The sequence below is a fragment of the Gambusia affinis genome, linkage group LG11, assembly GCF_019740435.1.
Source record: "Gambusia affinis linkage group LG11, SWU_Gaff_1.0, whole genome shotgun sequence".
Taxonomy (NCBI): domain Eukaryota; kingdom Metazoa; phylum Chordata; class Actinopteri; order Cyprinodontiformes; family Poeciliidae; genus Gambusia; species Gambusia affinis.
This window is the reverse complement of record NC_057878.1, coordinates 8,625,991-8,648,895: the sequence shown is the minus strand read 5'-3', so window position 1 is coordinate 8,648,895 and position 22,905 is coordinate 8,625,991. Positions and strand designations below refer to the sequence as shown.

Below are 22,905 nucleotides of genomic sequence, written 5' to 3'. Positions count from 1 at the left end.
TGAGAAATGAACTTTTCATATAATAAAATGCATTCAAGTTTGTTTTTTAAACGGTCATGGATCGCATGTCTCAGTAAGAGGCTACAGGTATTGTTTTATTCAAATTATTTAGATTACAAATACATATAAAGTGTCATGACAATAAATAATTGCCAACAGAGCCAACGAAATCTGACAGATATAAAAAGCTACGTTGATGAACTTAAAGATGTATTTTTTAATTACAGCACTGTTTAAAAAATATACATATATATATAATAGTCACATAATGCAAACCCTGATCGACCAAAAGGTTTAAAAGACACTTTCTAACTCATCCTGTAATGACTGCTTGAGCAGAGCCGCACTTTGATAGAACATAAATCCACTGGCTGTCAGGTAACGATCAGAAATGATATTTATGAGGCCAGAGAAGGAAAAAAATAAAATAAAAAATGCTTCCAACTTCACTGCTACAGAGTTGGTCGCTCTTTGCTGATATGTCCAAAAGACGTTCTGGACAGTTCTACTCATCAGCCGAGGTGTTTTCTGTTTTGGGGCAGCAGCTACTTGGTTCAAACGCACAAGATTTTACAGACTATTTCACACTGAATTTACAACCTGTTATAAGTTTGTAAGTACAAACTTTTTTCTGTGATTTTGCAAAAATGGTCAAGGTGTTTTATTCTTATTCTGCTTTAAATACTACTTTAAAAAAAACAAGTAACTGTACACAAGCCTTGTTTTGTCACATGATCTTTGGGTTTTAAAGTAGTCCTAAAAGAAAAAGAAGGTATTTAACTTTGTCTCTTAAGCATTTAAATTAAGCCTATTTTTGAGTAAGGAGTTCCAAGCTATCCAGATGTTGACATTGCTGTACATTTTCAAACTTCTCTCTGATTCAGCGTTTCTGGTTATTCTGATATTTTTACATTTTTCTTGAAAATATCCAGTCTCTGAAAGTCAGCTCAGTCTTAATCGGTGATTTCCAGAGGGTTCCCACACATCTCTCTCTCTCTCTTTCTCTAATTTCCAGACCTTTCCAGTCACAATTTTCTAGATTTTTCCAGCAATCTTGCCAACATTACATACACCAGCTTTTTGACATATGGGATAATACACCATTAAGATTTTTCGTGATAGAGTTTAAATGTAAGTTCTTGAAAGCACAACACTTTCTTCTAATTCTACAAACTAAAAATGTTTTTCAAAAATTTTATTTCGGTCAGAAAAATCTAAAACTTCCCTTTTTTTAAAAAAATTCTCGAGTGCATTCAAATTTTGGGTTTTCCAGTTAGTAAAGTTTGTAATGAAACAAACTAGAATATCAGCAAAATATTAATCCCAATGCTTCCCCAATGTATTTAGTTTAGAAAATTGGACCCAGGCAGGAGACACGTTTTTTCATTGTTAGTTTGGTATTCTCTGTACTTATCCAAACCTGGAAAGCTGTAAAAGCAAAATTTCTCACTTTTCAAGACTGTATAGGAACCCTGTTTCCTTTTATAAATAAATAGTGTTTCTTGGTTTGGACCTACTTCAACTACCAGCTTATGTCATGTGTCAAGTATTGCTAGAAACAACAACAAAAAAAGTGTAAATAATACAAACAGCATTAAAACTTAAATAACATGATTTTGGTCATATTTCCCCCTTTAGAACTTAACATACCGATTGTTTAAATCTAAAAACATCGGAGTCTGGATCTCTGCACAACCTAACGAAGTGGACACTAGTTATCAGGTGCAGGTTTAGAAGAGACAGCAAATGGAAGTGCTGTCCGGTCAGGAGAGACGGTCCGCTCCCACTTCCTGGTCCTCACAGCTCGATGTCCACGCTGCCGTCATCTGTCTCGCTGTTGTTGCCGAGGACAGTGGCGGCCATGTTGAAGCATCTCCCGTGGAGCTCCGGAGGGACGGAGAACGGATCCGTGTCACCCGGGTTCACCAGAGAACTGAGGAGGTGATTTGGGTAAAAAAAATAATGTGAAAAGAAATTGCTTTTGTGAATAGTTTAAAAAAAAAAAAAAGCTTTATCACCTGTGGCTGATGCTGGGTTTGTTAACCTTAGTAACTTGTTCAGCTGGGCGACCTTGACTTGGGGACTTGTATCCTAAAAAGCATAATTAAGAAGCAAAATGTGTCAGCAACCAACTTTTCCAGACTCAGTTCTTTATGGTCATTTTAAAATATAAAACACTAAAGTTCACCATTAAAATTATGACAGGAACAAGAGAAGGACACAAAAAAGGCAAACGATAAGAAAGAGCAAGAAAGGAAGAAGTAATGCTGGGGACAAAAAAAAGGAATGAAAGCAGGGAAGGAAAAAAGGAAAATAAAGACAGGAAGTACAATAGAAGACAGGAAACAAAGAAGAAAAGGAAAGAACACTAGAAAAGGAAGTATGGAGTGAAGGATAGAATGGACATGAGGAAGTGAGGTTAGCAAGGCAGGGAAGGATGGATACAATTAAGGACAGAAAGAAAAAAGAAGGTAAGAACAAAATATATTGTTCAGCTTAGACAATGAAGGGAAGAAAGGAAGTACAAAAGAAATCAAAGCAAGGCAGGAAGGAAAGAAAGGATAAAAATCAATAATGGCAAGGATGCATGGATGAAAAGGAAAGAAGGACACAAATAAGAAAAGGAAAAACACAAAGAAAGGTATAAGAGAAAGGAAAGACAAAAATGTTTTAAAAAACAAAAGCAGAGAAGGAAGGACGAAGAAGGGAATAAAGTCTGGAAATATTTTTCCCGGCTCCTCTTGTTTCTCCAAACTTTCCCCAAAACTAGAAGATATTTAAATAAAACCCCCTACTTTTCCAGACTATGTCGGAGCCCTCTCTCATTCTGCAAAGACAGGCGCAGGGTCATTCATACCTTCCGGTTTTTGTTTGGAGACTGGAGAGCGACTGTGAAGGCAGGGCCTCCTGTCTGAGCTCACATACGACACGGCGTCCTCCATCTCTGCCACGGCCAATAAAGACGCGCGATAGTAGATGAGCGGCTGCCAGCACTCCTCCCTGAGGTCAATTATGTGCTCCGCGGTGTGTTTCTGCAGGTAGGAGAGCCTGAGAATACAGAGGGAGGGAAAAGAAATAAAAATAAAGAGTTCGAGAAATGTCAAAGTTCATATTCATCCAAGGTGCCCGTTGCTTGCAACACTCACACTGCCTTCTTGTCTGGCTTGAGCAGTTTGTTGGAGAACTCGCTAAGGATGGTCAGGTAGGAGAGGTACGGCGGTGTTGCGTTGTCTGGAGTCTGTCTGAGTTCTTGGAACACAAACTCCACGCCGTTCCTACGCACATTCGCACGAGAACTTGAGCGAACGGAAATCGGAAGCGACACGAATCCGAGAAAGAGTCGGGAGAGCGCGAGGAGCGCCCGGCTGACCTGTGGATCATGACGAGACACTCGCGAAACTTGACAAGGTCTCCGAATGTGAGGGCGAAGCGCCTGGCCAGCTCCTTAATGCAGGTGAAAGTCTGCACTCCTGAGTGAGCCCTGCCACCGCTCTCTTGTTCCCGCTTAAGCTGCACAAACAGCTGGGGAGAAAAAAAACAAAAACGCATCAGCAGCTGTGCTGACAGAAGAGGAGGTTGATTTTTTATTTTTTATTTTTTTATTTTTTTTTGCTGTTTTGTTTTTTGTATGAGAAAACCACGTTTTACCTGCTGCAAGCAGAGCACCAGAGTACGAGTGCTCTCTATTTTATCCGTCTGTCTGGTCCTGTAAATCATTTCCTTGATGATGTCGCCGAAGTCGCTGTAATGCTGCGGACAATAAATACATAAATAAATAACACAGACCCTCATAAAGTATTCTACAAACCGGAACTGTTGTGTTGTAATTGTTTCATTATGCCCTTACCAATTATGCCTAATGTCACTAATTTACATCGTATCAAACCTTAAGTGCAGTGGACATGTTATATTCAAATTAAACAATCTCAATTTTTACTTTTTAGGAAGAAACATTACCATATTTCAGGAAGTTTATATAACAGGGGCAAACATATATGTCCACCCTCTGTTATGAAACTTTTTGGGATTTTTTTTTTTTTTTTTTTTTGTATCTGAACTGAGAAACAAAACATAAAAATATAGCAGTACTTTACAACCAACACTACGATAATTAGTAAACAGAACTGGTGTTTAGACTTGAACATGTGCAACTCAGGTTCGACGTCATTGCCAGGAAGTTCAACTTCCGAGGCAAATTGAATGCATCACTAGACCCCAAATGTTCAGGTGGTATTCTTGTTTCTTTTTGATTGTACTTGGACGTAACATGCTCAAACGTAATGCACTATAAGGATTCATGTAAGTCATTTTAATTTATGAATGGGTGATTAAGAGGGGGAAAAAGCACAAAAAGCATCCAAACTGATCTGTTTTTTTGTTTGTTTGTTTGTTTTTTTACTTCATTCCTGTGTTGGGGGAGTGGGACGGGTTGCTCTTTTGAAAATTTTGCACAACAATGAAATACCAAATATCCTGCAAAAACCAAAGAACATATGATACGGAAATGAAAAAGTTGAGTCAAATAAATATTCATCAAGGTGTACTTTTTTTTTTCCAGAAAAGTTTATGATACCTCTTAAAAAAAAAAATTTAAAAAAATCCAAACAAAAATATTTATTTATTTAGTGACTGAATTTGGGAAGTAAAATTTAATTTTCTTCTTACACAAAATCTAAAGAAAAATAGAATACACAAGATTTTGTTGTTGTGGTCAAATGTAAAAAAAAATAAAATAAATAAATAAATAATCATAAGAAGAATAATAATAAGGATTATAACCTTAACCCTATCAGACACAAGAACTTTGTTGATTTTTGCAACAACAACAACAAAAACATAACAATGAATCTATATATGAAGGTGAATAGATGCGATCTCTAGCATCCAACCCATCCGACGGAGTTAACCTTCACCTTCACGTAGTGCGTGTAGATTTCCGCCGCCGTGCTCATCTCCAGCACTCCGTGTACGATCAGCTTGCAGAAGGCCGCCAGCCGATTCCTTCTTCTGTGAAGCTCCTCCAGCCTCTCCACTTCAGAGCTCTCGCTGACTGAGGAAGAGGAGGGGTGGGGTGCGGTTGAAACACGTGATTGGATGTGAAATGGTCAAGAAGTACAAAAAAAAAAAAGACGAGGAGAAAAATATGGGAATGACGCAAAAAAAGAAAAAGAGAGGGATTAATCGCACAGAATCATATAATGGAAAGAAAGAAAGAAAAAAAAAAGAAGAACAAAGCCTGAACGAGGAGAGTGAGAGTTTGAGTCTCGGGACGATGGCTTTAGCAGGTGGAAATCAAAGATAACATCAGACTGTAGTTATGGGTGTGACACCATGTGGCTTCAATCTTTCACAAGGCTAATAAAATGGTCTCGGAGGCGAGCCAGAGTTAATGGAATTTTCTCACGGAAAGAGATTGCCCTGATTTTTTTTTTTTTTTTTTTTTGATTTACCTCAGTGCCCCTGCCCTCTGAGTGATCTCTGATCCCGCAGCTAATAGAAAACACTGTCCATATAACAAAATCATTACCAGGAATATCTAATAAAACAATAGCTTTTTATTACATGTCCAAAAACCAATAATCTTGTATTACATTTGCTTGAACATTTAAGAGAGTCCCACCAGGACAGTTTATTGGCTTTTCCCGGACTTCTCCCGCATTTTGGATGCAATATGACTGCGGAAGCAGAAGCTGCTATGAGAGACAATGAAATATTTCGGATGCGGTGAATGAATTCAGACGTTTACCTGCAGGACTCTGCAAAGAAATCACCCCCCCGTTTTCTTTTTGCCACTTTTCCCACACGTCACTCGTTTTCCTCATTATGAATCAAAGAGGAGCGCGCCGTCGTCATCATCATCATCATCATCGGGTTTACACGCTGCATCGCTTTGCATAACAAAGTCGAACACGCTACCATTCAAATTAGTCAATCCTGCTTCAGTCTCCTTTGTAAATGGGTGGGGGGGGGTCAGCTGTCAGGTCAGGGTGGAAATCGGGAGAGGTTTGCAGTCGGGCAACTTATTAAGACAAACGTGTGGCCGTGCATTTAATAATCGGCGCGGCTGTGCGCACAGGAAGCTGCGGGGTCTTCTACTCTGAGGGGATGCGGAGTGACAGTGCCATCTACCGTGCAACACTGCAGGGAAAGGAAAGTTCTCCACACTTAACTTTGCGTGCAACCCCTCTGCCGGCCTCGAACAAAAAAAACACAACAGCAAAAAAAACTTTATAAAGCTGAATCTTTTTTCTATTTTTGTATTTTCCTGGGGAGTTTTTGGTTGTTGTTTTTTTTTTTTTTTGTTTTGTTTTTTGTGGTTCAGATGAAAAGTAAAATCTTAAAGTCATCTCTTAAATGTTGGAGAACATTTGCTTCCTCTGATGGTTTGATCTACCTGAATTGAAAAAGGCCCAAAATGTGCAAATGCTCTGGGTTTTATCTAAAAAAAAAATCACTTTTTTTTTTAACATAACACACTTTTTCACTTTTTTTTTTTTAACCCTGCTCCCTTTTTTCCTTTTAATACTCTCATCAAGTTTTGAAGGACACCTACAGCTTCATCTAAGACGAAAGATCAGCGAGAAGTTTATTCAGCAATTCAATTCAAATTACATTAATTAACTACACACAAAGTAATAAATTTCAAGCACTTATTTCTGTTAATGTCATTGATTGTTGCTTGCAGCTTACAGACTCCCAGAAAACTAGAATATTACATACCGTCAGTGAATAAAAGGAGGACGTTTAATACAAAGATGTTATGTTATGGTCTATGGAAAGGCTCCTGACACCCTCCAAAAGGAGTGTAAGCCTCAGCAGGTCATTGTTAATGAATCTAATCCTAGCACGGTGATGGAAAGTTGAGTGGAAGGAAGAAAAACAACTGTGACAGAGGTGTTCAAGCAACACTGATTATTGCAGTCTTGAAAGGATTTGAAAACAAAGCCCATTAAGCAGTTTGATTTTCATGGTTCCCTCTGCTGACAAGTTTCATAAAAATGTTGACGTCCGAAAGCTCAAGTCTAAAAAAAAAATCTAATTGTACTAATTGTCTTATTATAAGTTTCTGTTCTGAGAAACAGCATTTTTATGATTTTCATTAGCTGAAAGCCACCAGTGTCAAAATTATGAACTAATTAGGTTTAAGGACAGCCATCATGAGTGTAATCTAACAAACCATGATAAATTCTAAATGACATGTTTACTTGAAGAACTTTGTCCCATTTTATTCTGTGTTATTTTGTTAAACTTAATTCTTATTCATGCTTATGCTATTTCAGCATCATGTGGTTTTGTTTTGTTTTTTCTTAATTTGTATGCACAGACAAAGAAAGAAATATCAGCTAAACACAAAGTAACTATTGTTTTGAAATTAGATACTTGTCCAGCATGTTCTTCATGTGAAAACATCTTTTTCTTTTTTAAGGCTAATGTCATAAACATCCTGAAGTTTACGCCTCCAACTTCTGTCACAACTTTCTGAAATAAAAACCCTCGAATGATCATTTAAAATGGCAGCAAAATATTTTTTTGCGGGTATACAATTCTCTATATGAAGGTTAAAGCGAAATAAATAAAAAAAAGTAAATCTTACCTCTGCTCTGGTTGTCGCTGTCTGGGACGACAAACACGCTCATGCATACAAAGGTGAGCAGCGCCCTCTGCAGTTTGGGACTGGGAGTGTAGAGCAGAGGGCCGAAGCAGGTGGGATCCCACACCTGCAGCTGGTATGAGTGAGCCGTCAGGACGTCGCACACGCCCAGGAACGCCTGAGGAAAGGGGAAGGTTAGGAAAGAAGGTGGTAAGATGTTCTTCACGCTGCTTCCCGCTGTACCTGATTCTTCACGCTGTGGTTGCAGTGGGAGAGACACCGATAGCTCCTCTCACAGAAGAGACGCAGCTGGAGCCTCTGGGCCACAGCTTTCTCCTAAAAAAAAATTTAATAAATAAATTAAAAAAGAATACACATTGCATCTCCAAAGTTTTCCAGAGGGATCACAGAGCTAGAAAAATGTATCCACCTTTCCAGACAAACGGAGGACTCTTTGATTTATACGGAGGAGTGAACCTGAAGCTTTCACACGTGAGAAAACTTTATTGGCTGTCAAGCATGGTGGTGGCGGCATCGAGACGATCCCATGTCTGTTTTTAACATGTCGGTGTTGGAACTGCCCCTTCGGGACAAGTAAAAGTTTTACTGGATGGAATTGAATTGTGGATTCTAAAAGCTGATTGGATACTGAAGAAGGAGGAATTTATTTATTTTTTATTTTTTTAATCGCAAATTAACAGCTAGATGGTTGAAAGTTGGATGTTCCCACAGCACAATGATCCCAAACGCACAACCAAACCGGTTTTGGAGTAAATGAAGCTGGCTAATATTAAAAGTCCAACCTATTGGAGTTTGAGGCACCGAATCGTGAAAACGAACCAGTTCAAATGAACTCTATCGCTTCTGCCAAGAACAGCAGTCAAATATCCAATCAGAATCATGCCGGACGTTTGTTGCTGTAGTTTTGCGTCACCAGTGAAAATCAATGTGGATTGATTTTCCCCACTGAACTGAATTTGTATGTGAAGCTTTCATTATATGCGACCTAAAAATATCCTCATTAAATTTAATTTTACTGCGACAGACTGGCGACCTGTCCAGGGTGAACCCGCCTCTCGCCCGGAACGCAGCTGGAGATAGGCACCAGCAACCCTCCCGACCCCATTTAGGGAAGAAGGGTGTAAAGAAAATGGATGGATGGATGGATGGATGGAAATTTAATTTTAATACCTAAAATGCGCTGAAATGATGTATCGTCATCCACTCAGACAACAGTTCAAATACATGATAAAAAAAATAAAAAATGAACATGGAATTCATACCCATGGTGTGTGCATTTAGACTTTACAAATAAAATAAAGAATATAGAGTAGTCACAGCCAAATAAACAGTACAGTACAACATTTTCTTAATGTGCATTTTGAATTGGAAAGAAAGTTCCCTACTCATATACTCATAACAAGCCTGCACATACAAAGAAGTTCCAAGTACACTGCTGCAGTGAATGCAGGATTCGGATCGATCGTGCTTTCATGACGCAGATGTAACTCACCCTGCAAGTTAGAGTTTGGCTGCTCGTACTGAGGGACCACAGCATGGCAAACGACATGCACTGCAGTGCCTCCTCCAGCACCTGTGGAAGCAACACCTCATCAGAGCAGAACACTGAGAACAAAAAAACCATTAAGAGGGTCTAACTTAATGACGGTACCTCTGGCGGTGGTCCTCCCAGTCTGCCGTCCTCCGTCAGGAGAGGAGACAGCAGGTCAAACACGCTCCATCGACTGAGGTCATGACAGCTAAAACAACGCAGACGGAGACAGGTTGGAACAGGATCGATCTAGAAGCAGTTCGCACTAAACTGTTGAGTTAGCTGCGCGTCCTCGTCGGCCAAATCTCACTTGTGGAAAGCTCTGAGTTTCTTCAGTGTCGCTACAGTTTGTCTCGTCTCGTCTTCCTCAGCCGAAAAACAGCCGCGCTGCAAGAGAGACAGAAAAACTACCCAGTTAGGTAGGACTCACTGTTTATTTCACAGAAAATAAATTCTGCGCTTATGAACAAAACATAAGACTTCTCTGATTAAATTATTGGGAAAAAAATTTGAGGCCTGTGTGTTACACAGATCTTCTATTTTCTAAAAGCAAGTAAATTTTGAAGTGTGAACAGTTCCTGAAAAAAATTGTCACTAAAAATTCTTTTATTTTTTTCACCAATACTGCGACAGACTGGCGACCTGTCCAGGGTGAACCCCGCCTCTCGCCCGGAACGTTAGCTGGGGATTGGCACCAACAACCCTCCCGACCCCATTAGGGACAAAGGGTGAATAGAAAATGGATGGATGGATGGATTTTCCATTTATTAGATTCTCTTAGAAATGTTTTTAACATTTGGAAATTTGTGAGTAAAGCATTTACCACAAGAAAAAAAAAAAAAAAAAAAAACTCATGTTGAAGTAGGAATGAATTTCAAGGCGTTTTTTCAATGTAACCAGATCAGCTCTAGTTAGAAATCCATAACATTTAGACTTTCCAAACTGGACCGGAATATACTACTCTCAATACGTATCTTTTAAAATCTATCTTTCGAGCGTTTAATGTTTATTATGCATGTTAAAATCTCGGTAACTTAAGTATAAGATTTAATCTGTATCTGACAAAAAGGAGGGTTTCAATGCATAAAACAAATGCATGTGTAAATGATATCCTTGATCTAAGAAGGTTTAGAGTTGTGAAATTATAAAACAGAAGGATTATAAAGCAGGTAAATCAAACTGGACAAAGACTAAAGTTGTGATGTGGTAAATTAAAGATAAATGACAACTTAAATGCAAGTTCAAGCAAAATAAGAAAAAAAAAAAAAGTATTTTTCAGGAATTCAGATTTTTATCTGAGGCCTGGAACTGCAAACATTTTCCCATTGCACATTTTCATTTTTTCCCCCCATACTTCTGAAGAGCTGGAAAATCATAAAGCACAACTGTTCCAGACTTTCAAATGCTGCGTAGGAACCCTAAGGCCACATGTTGGCCACTGCTTGCTTATCTCTTCAGAATCTAAAATTGACAAAAGTATGGCTGATCCAACAAAGGAGCTAAAAACAGATGACGGCTAATTTCCAAAAATATATTTGGCTGCACAAAGGGAACCGAGACGCCTACCCTGAGCGACGCCCCCATCGTCTCCGTCAGTCGGTCCACCCAGCGCTGGACCAGAGAGTCCCGTGAGGCTGCGGCCGCCGCGGCCCAGGCTGCGCCATCGCCACACAGACTGAGGTATGTTCGAGCCGCTGCTTCCAGAACCGCAGGGCCTGAGTGAAGGTCCAAAACAGCTGCCATCTCTGTCATCAGGCTTGAAACTGACTGCACAAAAGGCATCATACGAAATGGCTGTGAACTATTTTTGTCTGGTTATGCTATCAACTAAAGACACACGAAAACAAACAAACATACAAACCAGAAATGATATTTGATTAGTTGTCTTCCTAAAGCTCCTATTGCCTCATTTTTCCATGTAATTTAAAAAAAAATTAAATAAAATCTATTGGTACTGAAAGTCAACACACACAAAAATGTAAGAACTCTGCAGTGGATTGACATGATGAACTAAACTGGATGTTTAAAAGGTTAACTAGAAACACTTCCGCCTCCCCCAATTTTAAAAATAATACATTTTTTTTTGTTTTTTAATTAAAGCTCAATTATCACTAACTGTTTAATTATTGCAGTTTAAAATATTTTATTATTTAATATGGAACTGGGTATGATGCAGACCTGTGTGTTTTTAGCCTCTTGACTGTCTGGGTGGAAGTACTGAGGAATCCGCATCAGGGAAGCAACAGTGTCGCCACTACACGAAAACTGCAGAAACACAATAAAATAATTCACATTATTATTATTATTATTTTTTACCACTTAGCATGAACGAAGCTTATTGCATGGGCTGCCGCATGTGGTATAAATACCTTGGAGAGTAACTTGGGAAGCACAGAAAACAGATGTTCAGTGAGCTTCAGACAGTCGTCAGCTTGAATTTTCTTTTCTCTATTGCTCATGATCTGTTATACAAACAAAGTTTGTTCGTGGCATTTAAATTTAAAGCCGCAACGTTTGACCAGATTAAAAGTGAGATATCATCCAGCCTTCGTTTTACCTTCTTGGCCCCGCTCCTCCCTACCAGAGCTGGCCCTTCTGTGGCCTGACGTACCGACGCAACCAGGATCTCCACAATCACTGCTTGTTCCGCCGGAGTAAAACCTACAACACAAACACCGCCGGTTTGAGTAACACCTACACAATATATTAGCAGCATATTGTAAAATCTCATGAAATTCTGTAACTATTGGCAAATTTGAAGAATGTTCTTCAAAATATGTTGCAATTATATTGTATGACAAAGCAAAAGGAATATTAGGTAACGCTGTGTTTGAAGGGGTGTGCATAAGACTGTCTTAAACATGACGTAACATCTGTTGTGAACATGAAGGAGCCTTCATGAATGTTTATGAACTGTTGTAATGAAGCGTCAGCCAGTAAATAATGACACTTTTAATGGAAAGTTGACACTTTTTTTTTTTTTTTCCCCCACCAGGGGGTCTTTTTGTGGGCTCTAGTGTGGGAAGACATGCGGCAAATGTCGTCGGGTCCGGGAATCGAACCCGTAACGGCCACGTCGAGGACTCAAGGCCTCCAAATGTGGGTCGCGCTATCCCCTACGCCACCACAGCACGCCCAAAAGTTGACACTTTTAATTGACTTTTAATGCAAGTTTTAATGCAGCTTTGCATTAAAAGTGTCATCATTTACCAAATCACACTTCAGGGCAACAGTGATAAACATTCACAAAGACTCCTTCTTGTTCGTAACAGGTAATGTTTATGACAGCACGAGAAAGAACTGTTTTCTCCCCACCAACTCGCACACGCTTTTCTACCTGAGCTGTTCTGCAGCAGTGCAGCTGTGAGTGTGGGCCAGTCTTTCAGCAGAGACCCACCACAGTCCCAAAGGCTGTCCACCAGGTAAACAACATGCTTGTGGAGCTGAAGGTTTACGTCATAAAAAAAAAAAAAAAAAAAGAAAATCATCCATTAAATGTGAAACGCAACAAGCATTTTTGTTTTGTAAACTAAAAAAAAAATGTGAAAACAACCCGTCACCTCAGACTCCTGATAAAACCGCAGTAAAGCTTCAAGTCTGTCCAACATCTGTTGTCTTCGCTCGTCCTCTTCGCTCCTTTCATCCTGATTATCAGAGGTTGGAGCCGCAGCACTGAGAATCCTGAAACCGACCAATGACGTTTCTTGCTTTTTGTCAAAACAAGTAATTAGTATATTTAGCCGAGCGACGGAGGCGTTTTCACCTTGAGTAGAGCAGCTCCCCTGCAGTGGCTGCGAGGGGCCGATGAGAGGAGTAAACAACCTGAAGGAGCTGCTTGTAGTCTTCAGGTGTCAGCACATCGTCTGTGGCTCTGGGGAGCAGGGGAGAGAAGGATGATACGGTGAGAGGGGGAAAGCAAAAAGAGGAAAAAAAAATTAAAAATGGAATCAATATTAATACAACTTACCTGGAGATTAGCACCAATAGTTTCATGGTCTGTACTGCTACCTCATTGTCCTTATCTAGCACCATGGAGATCAGACGATTCTGCCACACAATGGGACGGAGAATATAAGGACCTCAGGGAGAAATGGGGACGATTTAACTGAAGGTTTTGATCAAATATTTTCATAGGTCTTATTTTTAATATATCCGGGGATTTATTTTAAATAAGTACCAATATTAAATATATCCCTTTCAAAAGTACTGACCTCCTAAAAACCATTTTTATGTGTTTTATGTTTTTTGTGTTTTTACTGGTACTTTGTGTGATGGTTCAAAGCAAATTAGTATAAAATTGTAATTTGAAAGGAAAAGGACCACTGGTTTTCTAATTTTATTTTATTTTTTTTACCATTTATTTTCTTCTTACGAAATTAAGAACATTGAAAAGTATGGAACGTATTTGTTCCAAACCCCTCGAGTAAACACAAATGTCTTGTGGGTATCTTCCAATAACAGCTTTCTTCCTTTAGTTCCAACATTTATGCCAGATTTACTGAGTCTATAACTGATAGTTTGTGTTGATAGAGCCACCTGAGCTGACAATCACTGCAACTCCTCCAAAGTGACCATTGGTCTATTCTATTCTACAATCTGATTAATCTTCTCTAATATACCTCATACCTCCATACTGTATTTATACTGAGATTAAACTACACACAGATTGACTCTACCCACCAATTAGCACAACCATTTCATTCCATTTTATTTAGGGGAATCAGATTAAAGGCACCTCACTTTTTATATTTTTGACTTGTACAAAGCTTTCCAAGTCATATTTTTCTTGCAATTCCACAATTATGTGCGAGTTTCTGTTGGTCTATCGCAAAAAAACAAAACAACAAAAAAACCACACAAAAAAACAACAAAATACACTAAAGTTTGCAGTTGTGAGGCAATAAAATACTAATAGGTTCTTAGGGATGTGAATATTTTTGCATTGTGAGCCAGATACAGGAATTCATAAGACACAGTATGCAGCAGGAGGCTTTAAACGGGGAGCTTGTTTACCTTGAAGCGACTGATGAATAGATCTAGCTTAGGAAGGAGGACGGGATCACCGAACACACCCTGCAGAGCTAACACACACTTCAGACGCACATCCGGTACCTGAAAGGTAACGTATAGAGAGATTCAGTTTGTTTTCAGGATCTGACCAGCTGCTTAAATTGCCTGTAAAAGCAGCTGTTGACCTTATCGTGCATCATCCAGCCCATGTATTTGAGGTAACTATCATTGAGGAATGATGAACCGTAGAGCTTCATCCACAAACCCAACTCCTCCATGCAGACTGAGCGAATTTCTGGAAGCATATCCCTGCTCAAATGCATACAATATGTGCGGAGTATTACCTGTCGACATGAAAACGCTGCAAACTTTTAAAAAACATAAAATCAAATAAATTGCAAGCAGCAATGTAAGAAGTGTTGTGTACCGATATCTTTTGAGAAAAACCCCTTTGAAGATAACGTCCATCATGCTCTCTACCTCCGCCCTCTTTTCCTGCAACTTTTAGAGGCGTCAGACTGCATTAAAATTCGATTCAGCCACACAAAGCAAACATTCAGTCCTCCAAGCGTCTTCAATCCACAAATCTTACCTCCGAGATCTTCTTCTGCGTCCTCTCCAGTTGCTGGGTCTTCTGTCTCACCGTCTTCGTCCTCTGCACATTGTACAGCTTCTGACTGTTTTCGATCCCGACGCTCAGGCTCAGAGCCACGCTCAGCAGAGAGCTCAGCAACTTCACCGCTTGACACACACACACACACATTCAGATCAAAGAGTCCAAGTTAAATGATTGAACAATGATTACTGCATTTCTGTGTGGAAAGCCAGATGGACCAAAACCACTTGACGTTGTGTGTGTTTTTGAGGCTTTGTTCACATGTTATTTGCAGAGTTTGCATGTTGCTTATCAAGTATGTGTTCGATTCAACTTTTAAATAACATTTTAACAAAACATCTGACACAAGCACACACAAGAAATTAATAATAATGATAATTTAAAAAAATTTTAATCACATGTTTTTGGCCCTGCTGGACTTCCATATTTGCATCCGCTTGCGTCTCGTCTCTTACCGGCGAGCGTGCATGTGTGTCTGAACGCCCTTACGTATGAGTTGGACAGCTCAGTGAGTAGTGAGATGAGGCTGTTCATCAGGTAGCTGTCAAAAAGGACGCTGTGCTGACACTGAGCCACCAGCACCGACACAAAGTCGCAGAACTCCGAGTGAAACCAGCGACCGGACGGCCCGGACTGCACGAGCGGATACTCTGCACTATCCTACAGTTTCGAAGGAAACAGAAAGAGGATTCCATCTCAGAGCAGCAGAGATTTGAGCATGACAAAATGACAAGTAGCATCCTTATATAACAGAAGAGTATTGCAAAGTGGCGATATTGTTGTGGTACATTTGCGTTCCACAAAAGATGTTTGTGGAAAAGATGTTTAGTTGCGTACACAGCAACTCAGACATGTTTATTGTGGTTTAAAAAATACTATGCACAGCACAAAAGGTGCTAAAATCATCTAAAGTCATCAAGATAACGGACACAACAAATCTGCTACAGGAAAAAAAAAAAAAAAAGCATGTACTGACTGCATCCATGGGCCACGTGACGGTCAGAATCCAAGGAAAAGCTAGGAATCGCTTATACTGAAGACCGACAGTCTGAAACACACAGACGTCCACATCTGTTTAAGTCAGCCTCTCTTCATAATCATACAGGTGAGAGGACAGGACAAAATATGAAGGTGTTTACCTCATCCAGTTCCTCGACCATTTTACTCTTCAAGTGCTTGTCCTCTTTACTCTGACACATCTCTGCTGTGACCGCGCCTGGAGAGGATGCGAAAACAGAAGGACGTACACATAAAACCAGTCCCGTGTGTCTGGCATGTTTCTGGCTGTTGGAAGGAGTTTGAAATTGTGCATCTGTGTACGAATTGCTTGCCTTTGCAGCCACAGCACTGGATAAAGAAGCTGATGAGGTCGAGTAGAGAGGCGTCTCTGTCCGTCAGGTATGCCTCAATCCAATCATCTATCACTGCCTGTCCAGACACCAGATACTAGTTAGAGAATTCATTTATGCTACAACATATTTTACTTAACTCTTGGTTCAGTAGGAAGAGCCTCAGCTTTAGATCAAGTTTCCTTTTATCTGTTATCACTACTTCATTTTCACTTTTACTGATGTGAAGACATATTTGCCCCCTTACAGACATCGTTTGATTGTGCTTTGTTGTCATGCTTCAAGTCATGAAACTGACTTTAATATCAAACCAAGAAATGTCCGGAGTAAAGAAAAAAAGGAGCATTTTTAAAAATATTATTTCAAAACCAAACAGAACTTCCCCAAGTTGTCAGTCATTTTCAAACCAAAACCAACACAAAGGCCTGCATCACATCCTAAAACATCATCTTGATGATCGTCAACACTTTTGGGAAAACATTTTGTGGAAGATGAGACGAAAGCAAGCATGTGATTAGTGTTACATCTGGTGTAAAACTAACACAGGATTTCAGGGTGCAATTGCTTTTTTACAAGTAGCCAGATCGGTTTGAAATGATTGGATTTCAGAGTCATAAAAATACTTTTTCCTACAGCAGTCATCCCTGCTTATGCTATCATTCTTACCTCAACAACGATATTAAAACACACCCAATAAAAATTCCCATTTCTGGGAGGTGTCTACCAGTAATGTACGCTGGGTAAGCCATTTTACCTGTACGGCGCTCTTGCCCATGGTGATCACCTCAAACAAGGTGACTGCCTCCACTTGCTTCTCTTTGGCGCGTTTGCCCCGTGCCCTTCGAACGCTGCTGCCCCTGGCTCTGGCTCTTTTGCTCTTGACATTTTCCGAGACGCTGCAAGCTCTTCTTCTCCGTCTCTGCATAATTACATTTTCATTTGATCAATAATGATACTGAGATTTAAAATTTAAAATTCATAACAGTCTACAAAAAAAAAACTATGGCGTAAAATATATTCACAGATATTATTTCCCAATTTGGATCACTAAATTTCTAAAAGGTTTATAGTCCATTGTATGATCAAGTTATCCATCACACTATTTATTTGGCAACATTTTCATTTTAAATGTACTTGAAATGTAGCAAAAAAATCACTTATATATGTTGTTGTAGTTACACAATATGAAAAGGTACAATTGAAATCAATAATTTTCCAAGCCACTGTTTGTCTATAAAAGCATCCCCACACTCTTCACTTTAATTAATGAATCCCATCACCAGTGGTGGGAAGTAACGAAGTACAAGTACTTCGTTACTGTACTTAAGTACAATTTCCGTGTATCTGTACTTTACTTAAGTAGATTTAATAATGGATACTTTCTACTTTTACTCCACTACATTTAACAGTAAGTATCTGTACTTTCTACTTCACTACATTTCTATACAGCGTTTCGTTACTCGTTACATCCAAGACGCATTTCGGTTTTTTGATTTGTTCGTTAGTTTGAAAGTATCCAATGGCGAGAGCAGAATCAGTCCGCTGAACCAATCCAAAGCGGGAAATAACCATTAGGCCCTCCCTCAAGAAGAGCAGCACAGTACGCAGGACCTGCAGAATCATTAACTCCCAGAATGGAGTCCAAGGATAGTCATCCTCCAGAAGACCTGCCCCACCCATGGCCTTATTTAAAAGATTTCTTTGAAATAACTGGGTCAAAAAACGCTTCCTGGAGATTCCAATGCCGCCTTTGCCTTCCCCGAAAGCATGAAATTCTATCTTTCAAAAATTCACCATCAAATTTGAAAAAACATATTGAGGTAAGTTAAGTTGCTAAACGCTATCGATGTTAAATTAATTTGTGTTAGTGAAGTTTTATGTAATCTTAGCAAGCTTTTTGTTGAACTCGACTGCAGTAAATAAATACGATTACTGTATATTGTTATAAGCTAGCATGAACTTGCAAGTAACAGTGATTACTGCGGTCGTGATCACGTCTCCCGCCAAGAATGTTACATATAAGTTGACGCTAAACTCCTTCACGTCCTGGTTATTAAATGAATGTTAGCACTTGCTGACCCCGAACTCATTGCAGGAACGATTCTTCTTCCAAAGTTCCGAACATCCTGGACAAGCAATGAGGACATGCTGAAAATGGGTAAATCATATAAATTGTTCCTCAATGGCCGTTCAAATTTTTTTTTTTAAATACTCTATTGTTGTCAAATTCAAAGAACAGTTCCTGGTCATCAGAAAATATTACCTATAAATCAAAGATTTTATACATTACATAGTGTATAGTAGTTTATGATTTGAATAAATGATATCCAGTCTTCACCTTCCTTATTTGTTCCTCTCATACCACCGAGGAGCAAAATTGTAAGTGCTACCCATTATGGTGATATATATGTAGTTGTTAAGACCTACTTTGTGGTTTTAAAAGTATATTGGTGACATTTATGGGTCATTTATAAAATTTTGATGAATTATGTTTCCTATGTGGTATTAATTTTGATTGTTCTGTATAGGACTGGACTACATCAAGACAAACCTGGATCAAGAGCCAGTGCAACTCGTTCGGAACAACTCAAGCTCATCAGATGAGGAGGACTACTTCACAGTCATTAAGAGCAACATTCAAGAGACTACCAGACAGCTAGATGCATATTTGGCCAGCACAAGTGATACTATGGATATTCTCAAGTCAGTTCCGGCATTGTTTAATTTGTCTTTAAAAGTAAACACACCTTTGCCCGCCTCAGCAGCCTGCGAAAGACTCTTCAGTATAGCAGGACAAATTTTCTCACCCAAAAGAGCCAGGCTGGGCTCTAAAAACTTTGAGAACCAACTTCTGCTTAAGCTGAAGAAGAAATTCTTGCCGTGATGTTAAAATGAGAAGTTAATGTGGTGCTATGATTAGAGTAGGCTGACTGAAGCTGACCCCCACACTTTCTTCAAATCAATGTCAAATGTTTTGTGCAGCAAAATTTGAGTTTCTCCTGCTTTATCTTTGAAAATATCAATGGACGTTTAAAGGTAATTTTGACTTTGTAAATGGGGTGGGGGACTGGTTGACCTTTGGACCTTTAGACGCTCATTAATATCTTCAAAGGTAAGCAATACAAACAAAAAACAATTCTGCATAAACAGCACAAATGTTTGACACCAATTGTCTGATTTGAAGAATGTGGGGGGACCAATTTCATTCAGATCAGGCGCACCCATAAACAGAGGCTACAGAACTTTATGTGGCTGTTCCAAGTTGGACTCCTCTTCCTTGATTGAATGTCCTCAGCCCCTTTCTGTTAAGAGTTCTCTCAAAATAGCTGGCAAAAAAGTTAAGTTCATGTTTTGTTAGGACGAAAGACTAGATGTTTCCAAATCGCTTGATGTTTGTTAGGTCAGTTTAAAGTCCCTTTTTTCAGGGAAACAATTTTCTTTTGAACGTGTTTATTTTGAATTAAATAAAACATTTCAAAGGTATAATAATTTCTCTCATTTTGCCTAATTACATGTAACCCTGCAGGTCATCCCTGGAATTCTGATGCATAGAATAAAATATCTAAATCTAAACTGTCACAGCGGGTAAACACAATAAAAACATGCTTTATCTGCAGCATTCCTCATTAAAATGGTACATTACTGATTTATTAAAACTAAATACGATAGGTACACTTAATGACATTATATAAGCCATTAGGTATTATGGTTGGGAAGTACTTTTACTTTTAATACTTAAGTAGTTTTAAAAGCTTGTACTTTCTTACTTTTACTTAAGTAAAATAATAATGTGGTACTTTGACTTTTACTTGAGTAAATTTTTGTCTGTGTATTTGTACTTTTACTTAAGTACATTGTATGAGTACTTTCTCCACCACTGCCCATCACTCTATTTCTGCTCTCCGTTTGCATTTCTGCAGGAAAACACCATCGGTAGAAGAAACCCACCACACTCTTCTGTCGGTTCTCGTTCCCTGACTCATCCTCAGAGGGACTGACGGCTCCAGAGGAGGTCGCCCCAGCCTGAGTGTTTGCACTGGAAAACCAAGAAGACAAAAAAAAAATCATCATATTTGATTACATAAATCTAGCGTCATTCACAGTTTTGGTAACTAATAGTTACTTTTTCCCTGAAGACCTGGATGCTGCTGCAGCAGAAGGTTCTGGTATCATCTCCTCCTTAGATCTTCACACCGGACTCACCATGGTGTAATCAGAGGGATGCTTGTGCAGACAACAACAACGTGCGTTCGTAAACAATAACAAAAGCTCGCAACTTTGCCTCTTTCTGTAGGCGCAGCTGGTAGTCTCAATTAGTCCAAAAATAACAAATAAAAAAATCTGAGTTTAAATTGTATAATTTATATTACGTGTGCGTTTTTTTAAATCCCTAATTACGATCCGAGAAATTTTAAAGAAATACCAGTAGCTTCTTTAATCCGATAAAACAGCTACAGCACATGACAATAAGTAGACAATAACCTATAGGTAACTGTTACACTGTCCAAACTTACATTCATTACATAGGTTCGTGACTTTGTGTTGCTGATTGATGTTTCGGTTTTAATCTACGGCATGTCAGAGTCAAATAATTTAAAGGGTTTCCTCTCATTTCCTCCGTCGTCGAACCGAGCTCTCACAGTCAAGCTATCGGACAGCCTAACTCGAATTGATTGGCTGTAAACTGAAATGCTGACACCTGATAGGCTGCTCTGAAACGTCAGCGTCTGTTACGTCCCTCCCGTTGCGACTGTGATACCAATCCCGTCCGGATTGGTATCTTGCTACCACAGCTGAGGCGCAGCTGCAGGCACGTACAGAGGTGGGTTAGAGCCCCTGCCCTTTTTATCCTTGATGCCCCTAGTGCCCTTTTTGAGTTTTTTTTTTTTTTTTTTTTTCCAAAAAAAAAAATATTTTTATTTTTTATTTTTAATCTGTATGCCAGAAGGCCTGTGTGTACCCCTCAGCAATAATATTTAGCTAAATATAATCATTTGGAAAAAATAAACTTGTCTGGCTGCCCTCAGTTTAATGACTCAGAGCCTCCATGTTGTTCAGACTGCTGGTCCATGGTGAGGAGGGGGGGCCGGAGGGCCCTCTAACTATCAAATTATGGGCAAGAAAAACAACATATATATTTATTTCATTCCTTTTATTTATTTTTATTTTTATTTTACCTTGTTTTGTGAATAAAAACGTAGGTCTGATGTTGACATTAGAAAAACTGTTTCTATTTATATTTTCATAATCATCCTTGCAATAGCGGGACAAATCCCGCCTCACCCCTAAACACAGAAATGCTTCAGCTGCAAAGAAAACTTCTGACTTTAACTTAATCCTTCTGCTAAAAGCCTGGTTCACTACAGGCAGCTTGAGTTGGTCCCATCGACAGATATAAAGAATACCTGTCTATATCAGACATCCTGATATAAGACACGGTACCAACTGTCACCGCGAGTCGAAACGCAGCTCAAAGCCCCGGTACCAGCCGGTTCATAAAATAAACATCAGAGAAAATACCGTAGAACCGCAGCAAAAAGCCAAACGTGCCACAATGAAATGAGTCAAAATGTCTCCAAAGCATCAGCGGACTGACAGGGGCCACCGGGGGATTCCAGGTGGATTCCAGGTGGATTCCAGGTAGATTCCAGGTAGATTCTAGAGATGCGCATCGCAGCGGCTGTTCATAGGGCCGGCCCAAGGTAATATGGGGCCTTAGACAGAACCCCCCTTTCCCCGGAACCCAAACATGTTTAAATATTAATAAGGTGAATCTGTGAGAGGGAGACCAGGTTTGTTGGCTTAGTTTAAAATCAATCAGTGATTATTGGTTATTTGCTGTGATGTATTTGTGAACAAAACCAATTCAAACACAAAGATTACACCATATTGTAGCCATGGTAACATAATCAAATTATCAAGATGATTCTTTAAACTTTTACAAAGTAAACGTCCTAATTAAATCCTAAATGTACTTTTTTTTCCCTCAGCTGAATGCATTAAATAAAATGCAATAACAATGTTATTCTCTATAAATGATGCTACAAGTTTAGATCTATGGTCTGTGTTACAATTAAACCATTTCTAGGGGCCCCTGGATGTCTGGAGGCCCCTGAATGGCCCCTACCAGCAGCTGCTGAGTTTTCTTTGCCTTGATATTCCAGTCTTATAATTCTAGGTCTCAGAGTTGCTAACATCAAACCCCTTTGAGCTTTTTGGATCTATAAATCAGTCTGCAGTCGGGTTGTTCTAGAGGTTAAATAAATATTATTAGAGCTTAATTAGCGAAATGGCAGCAATTTTGCTTATTTCATAACTTCATAACCTTAGACTTTCTCTCCTCTGGTCTGTTTAACAGCTACAGTCTTAGATTAGCTCAGCCCTCCAGGACTGTCAGCAGCAGAAACAGAAACTTTATACCTGTTGGGGAAAATATAGACTAGATTTGCTTTGCATTTCCCTGCATGATGGCAATGATATAGTAGGATACAATTAGATTATTGATTAATATGTTGCTATGCTGTTGTGCAGAGTTTTTGTTCAGCGTTCCCCTTTTTTAAATTTGAGCCCCTGCCCCTCCATAGGTCTCTGCACGGCCCTGCACAGCTGGGCTAAAATATACGTCATCGGATTTTAGTAACCTGTCAGGTTTACATAAATAAAAGCTAATATCACTATTGTTTCTGCTAATATTTTACAGAGAATTTCGTAGCAGGATTCAAACACTGCCTGGTGTGTTTTTTAATTAAGAATTCTCGACAGGAAAATTCAGACGGGAGCTGTTATG

General features: G+C 39.2%; 1 protein-coding gene across 1 annotated transcript; it reads right to left on the bottom strand.

Moving 5' to 3' along the window:
• Nucleotides 1-1,238: 1,238 nt before the first annotated feature.
• si:ch211-269e2.1 (cohesin subunit SA-2) lies at nt 1,239-20,764 on the bottom strand. Its single transcript, XM_044132047.1, has 32 exons — nt 20,633-20,764; nt 20,242-20,342; nt 20,067-20,154; nt 16,873-17,037; nt 16,101-16,197; nt 15,909-15,985; nt 15,746-15,817; nt 15,225-15,429; nt 14,746-14,894; nt 14,581-14,654; nt 14,339-14,462; nt 14,157-14,255; nt 13,111-13,190; nt 12,907-13,014; nt 12,704-12,824; nt 12,481-12,586; nt 11,701-11,804; nt 11,513-11,605; nt 11,322-11,408; nt 10,710-10,910; nt 9,454-9,530; nt 9,264-9,351; nt 9,105-9,185; nt 7,835-7,927; nt 7,595-7,769; nt 4,914-5,050; nt 3,649-3,750; nt 3,371-3,522; nt 3,147-3,275; nt 2,858-3,048; nt 2,019-2,091; nt 1,239-1,933 (listed from the first exon to the last, which is right to left on the bottom strand). Exons 2-32 carry the CDS (start codon nt 20,289-20,291, stop codon nt 1,798-1,800), a joined length of 3,534 nt encoding a protein of 1,177 aa, XP_043987982.1. The 5' UTR covers nt 20,292-20,342; nt 20,633-20,764; the 3' UTR covers nt 1,239-1,797.
• Between the last annotated feature and the right edge of the window lie 2,141 nt (nt 20,765-22,905).

Excerpts from the sequence above, each read along its gene's own strand:
- si:ch211-269e2.1 (XM_044132047.1), bottom strand. The coding sequence starts at position 20,291 with ATGATACCAGAACCTTCTGCTGCAGCAGCATCCAGGTCTTCAGGGAAA. Across the intron at positions 20,155-20,241 it reads TCCAGGTCTTCAGGGAAAAA|TGCAAACACTCAGGCTGGGG; the intron begins GTAACTATTAGT and ends TTGGTTTTCCAG. Across the intron at positions 14,463-14,580 it reads GTTTTTCTCAAAAGATATCG|GGATATGCTTCCAGAAATTC; the intron begins GTACACAACACT and ends GCATTTGAGCAG.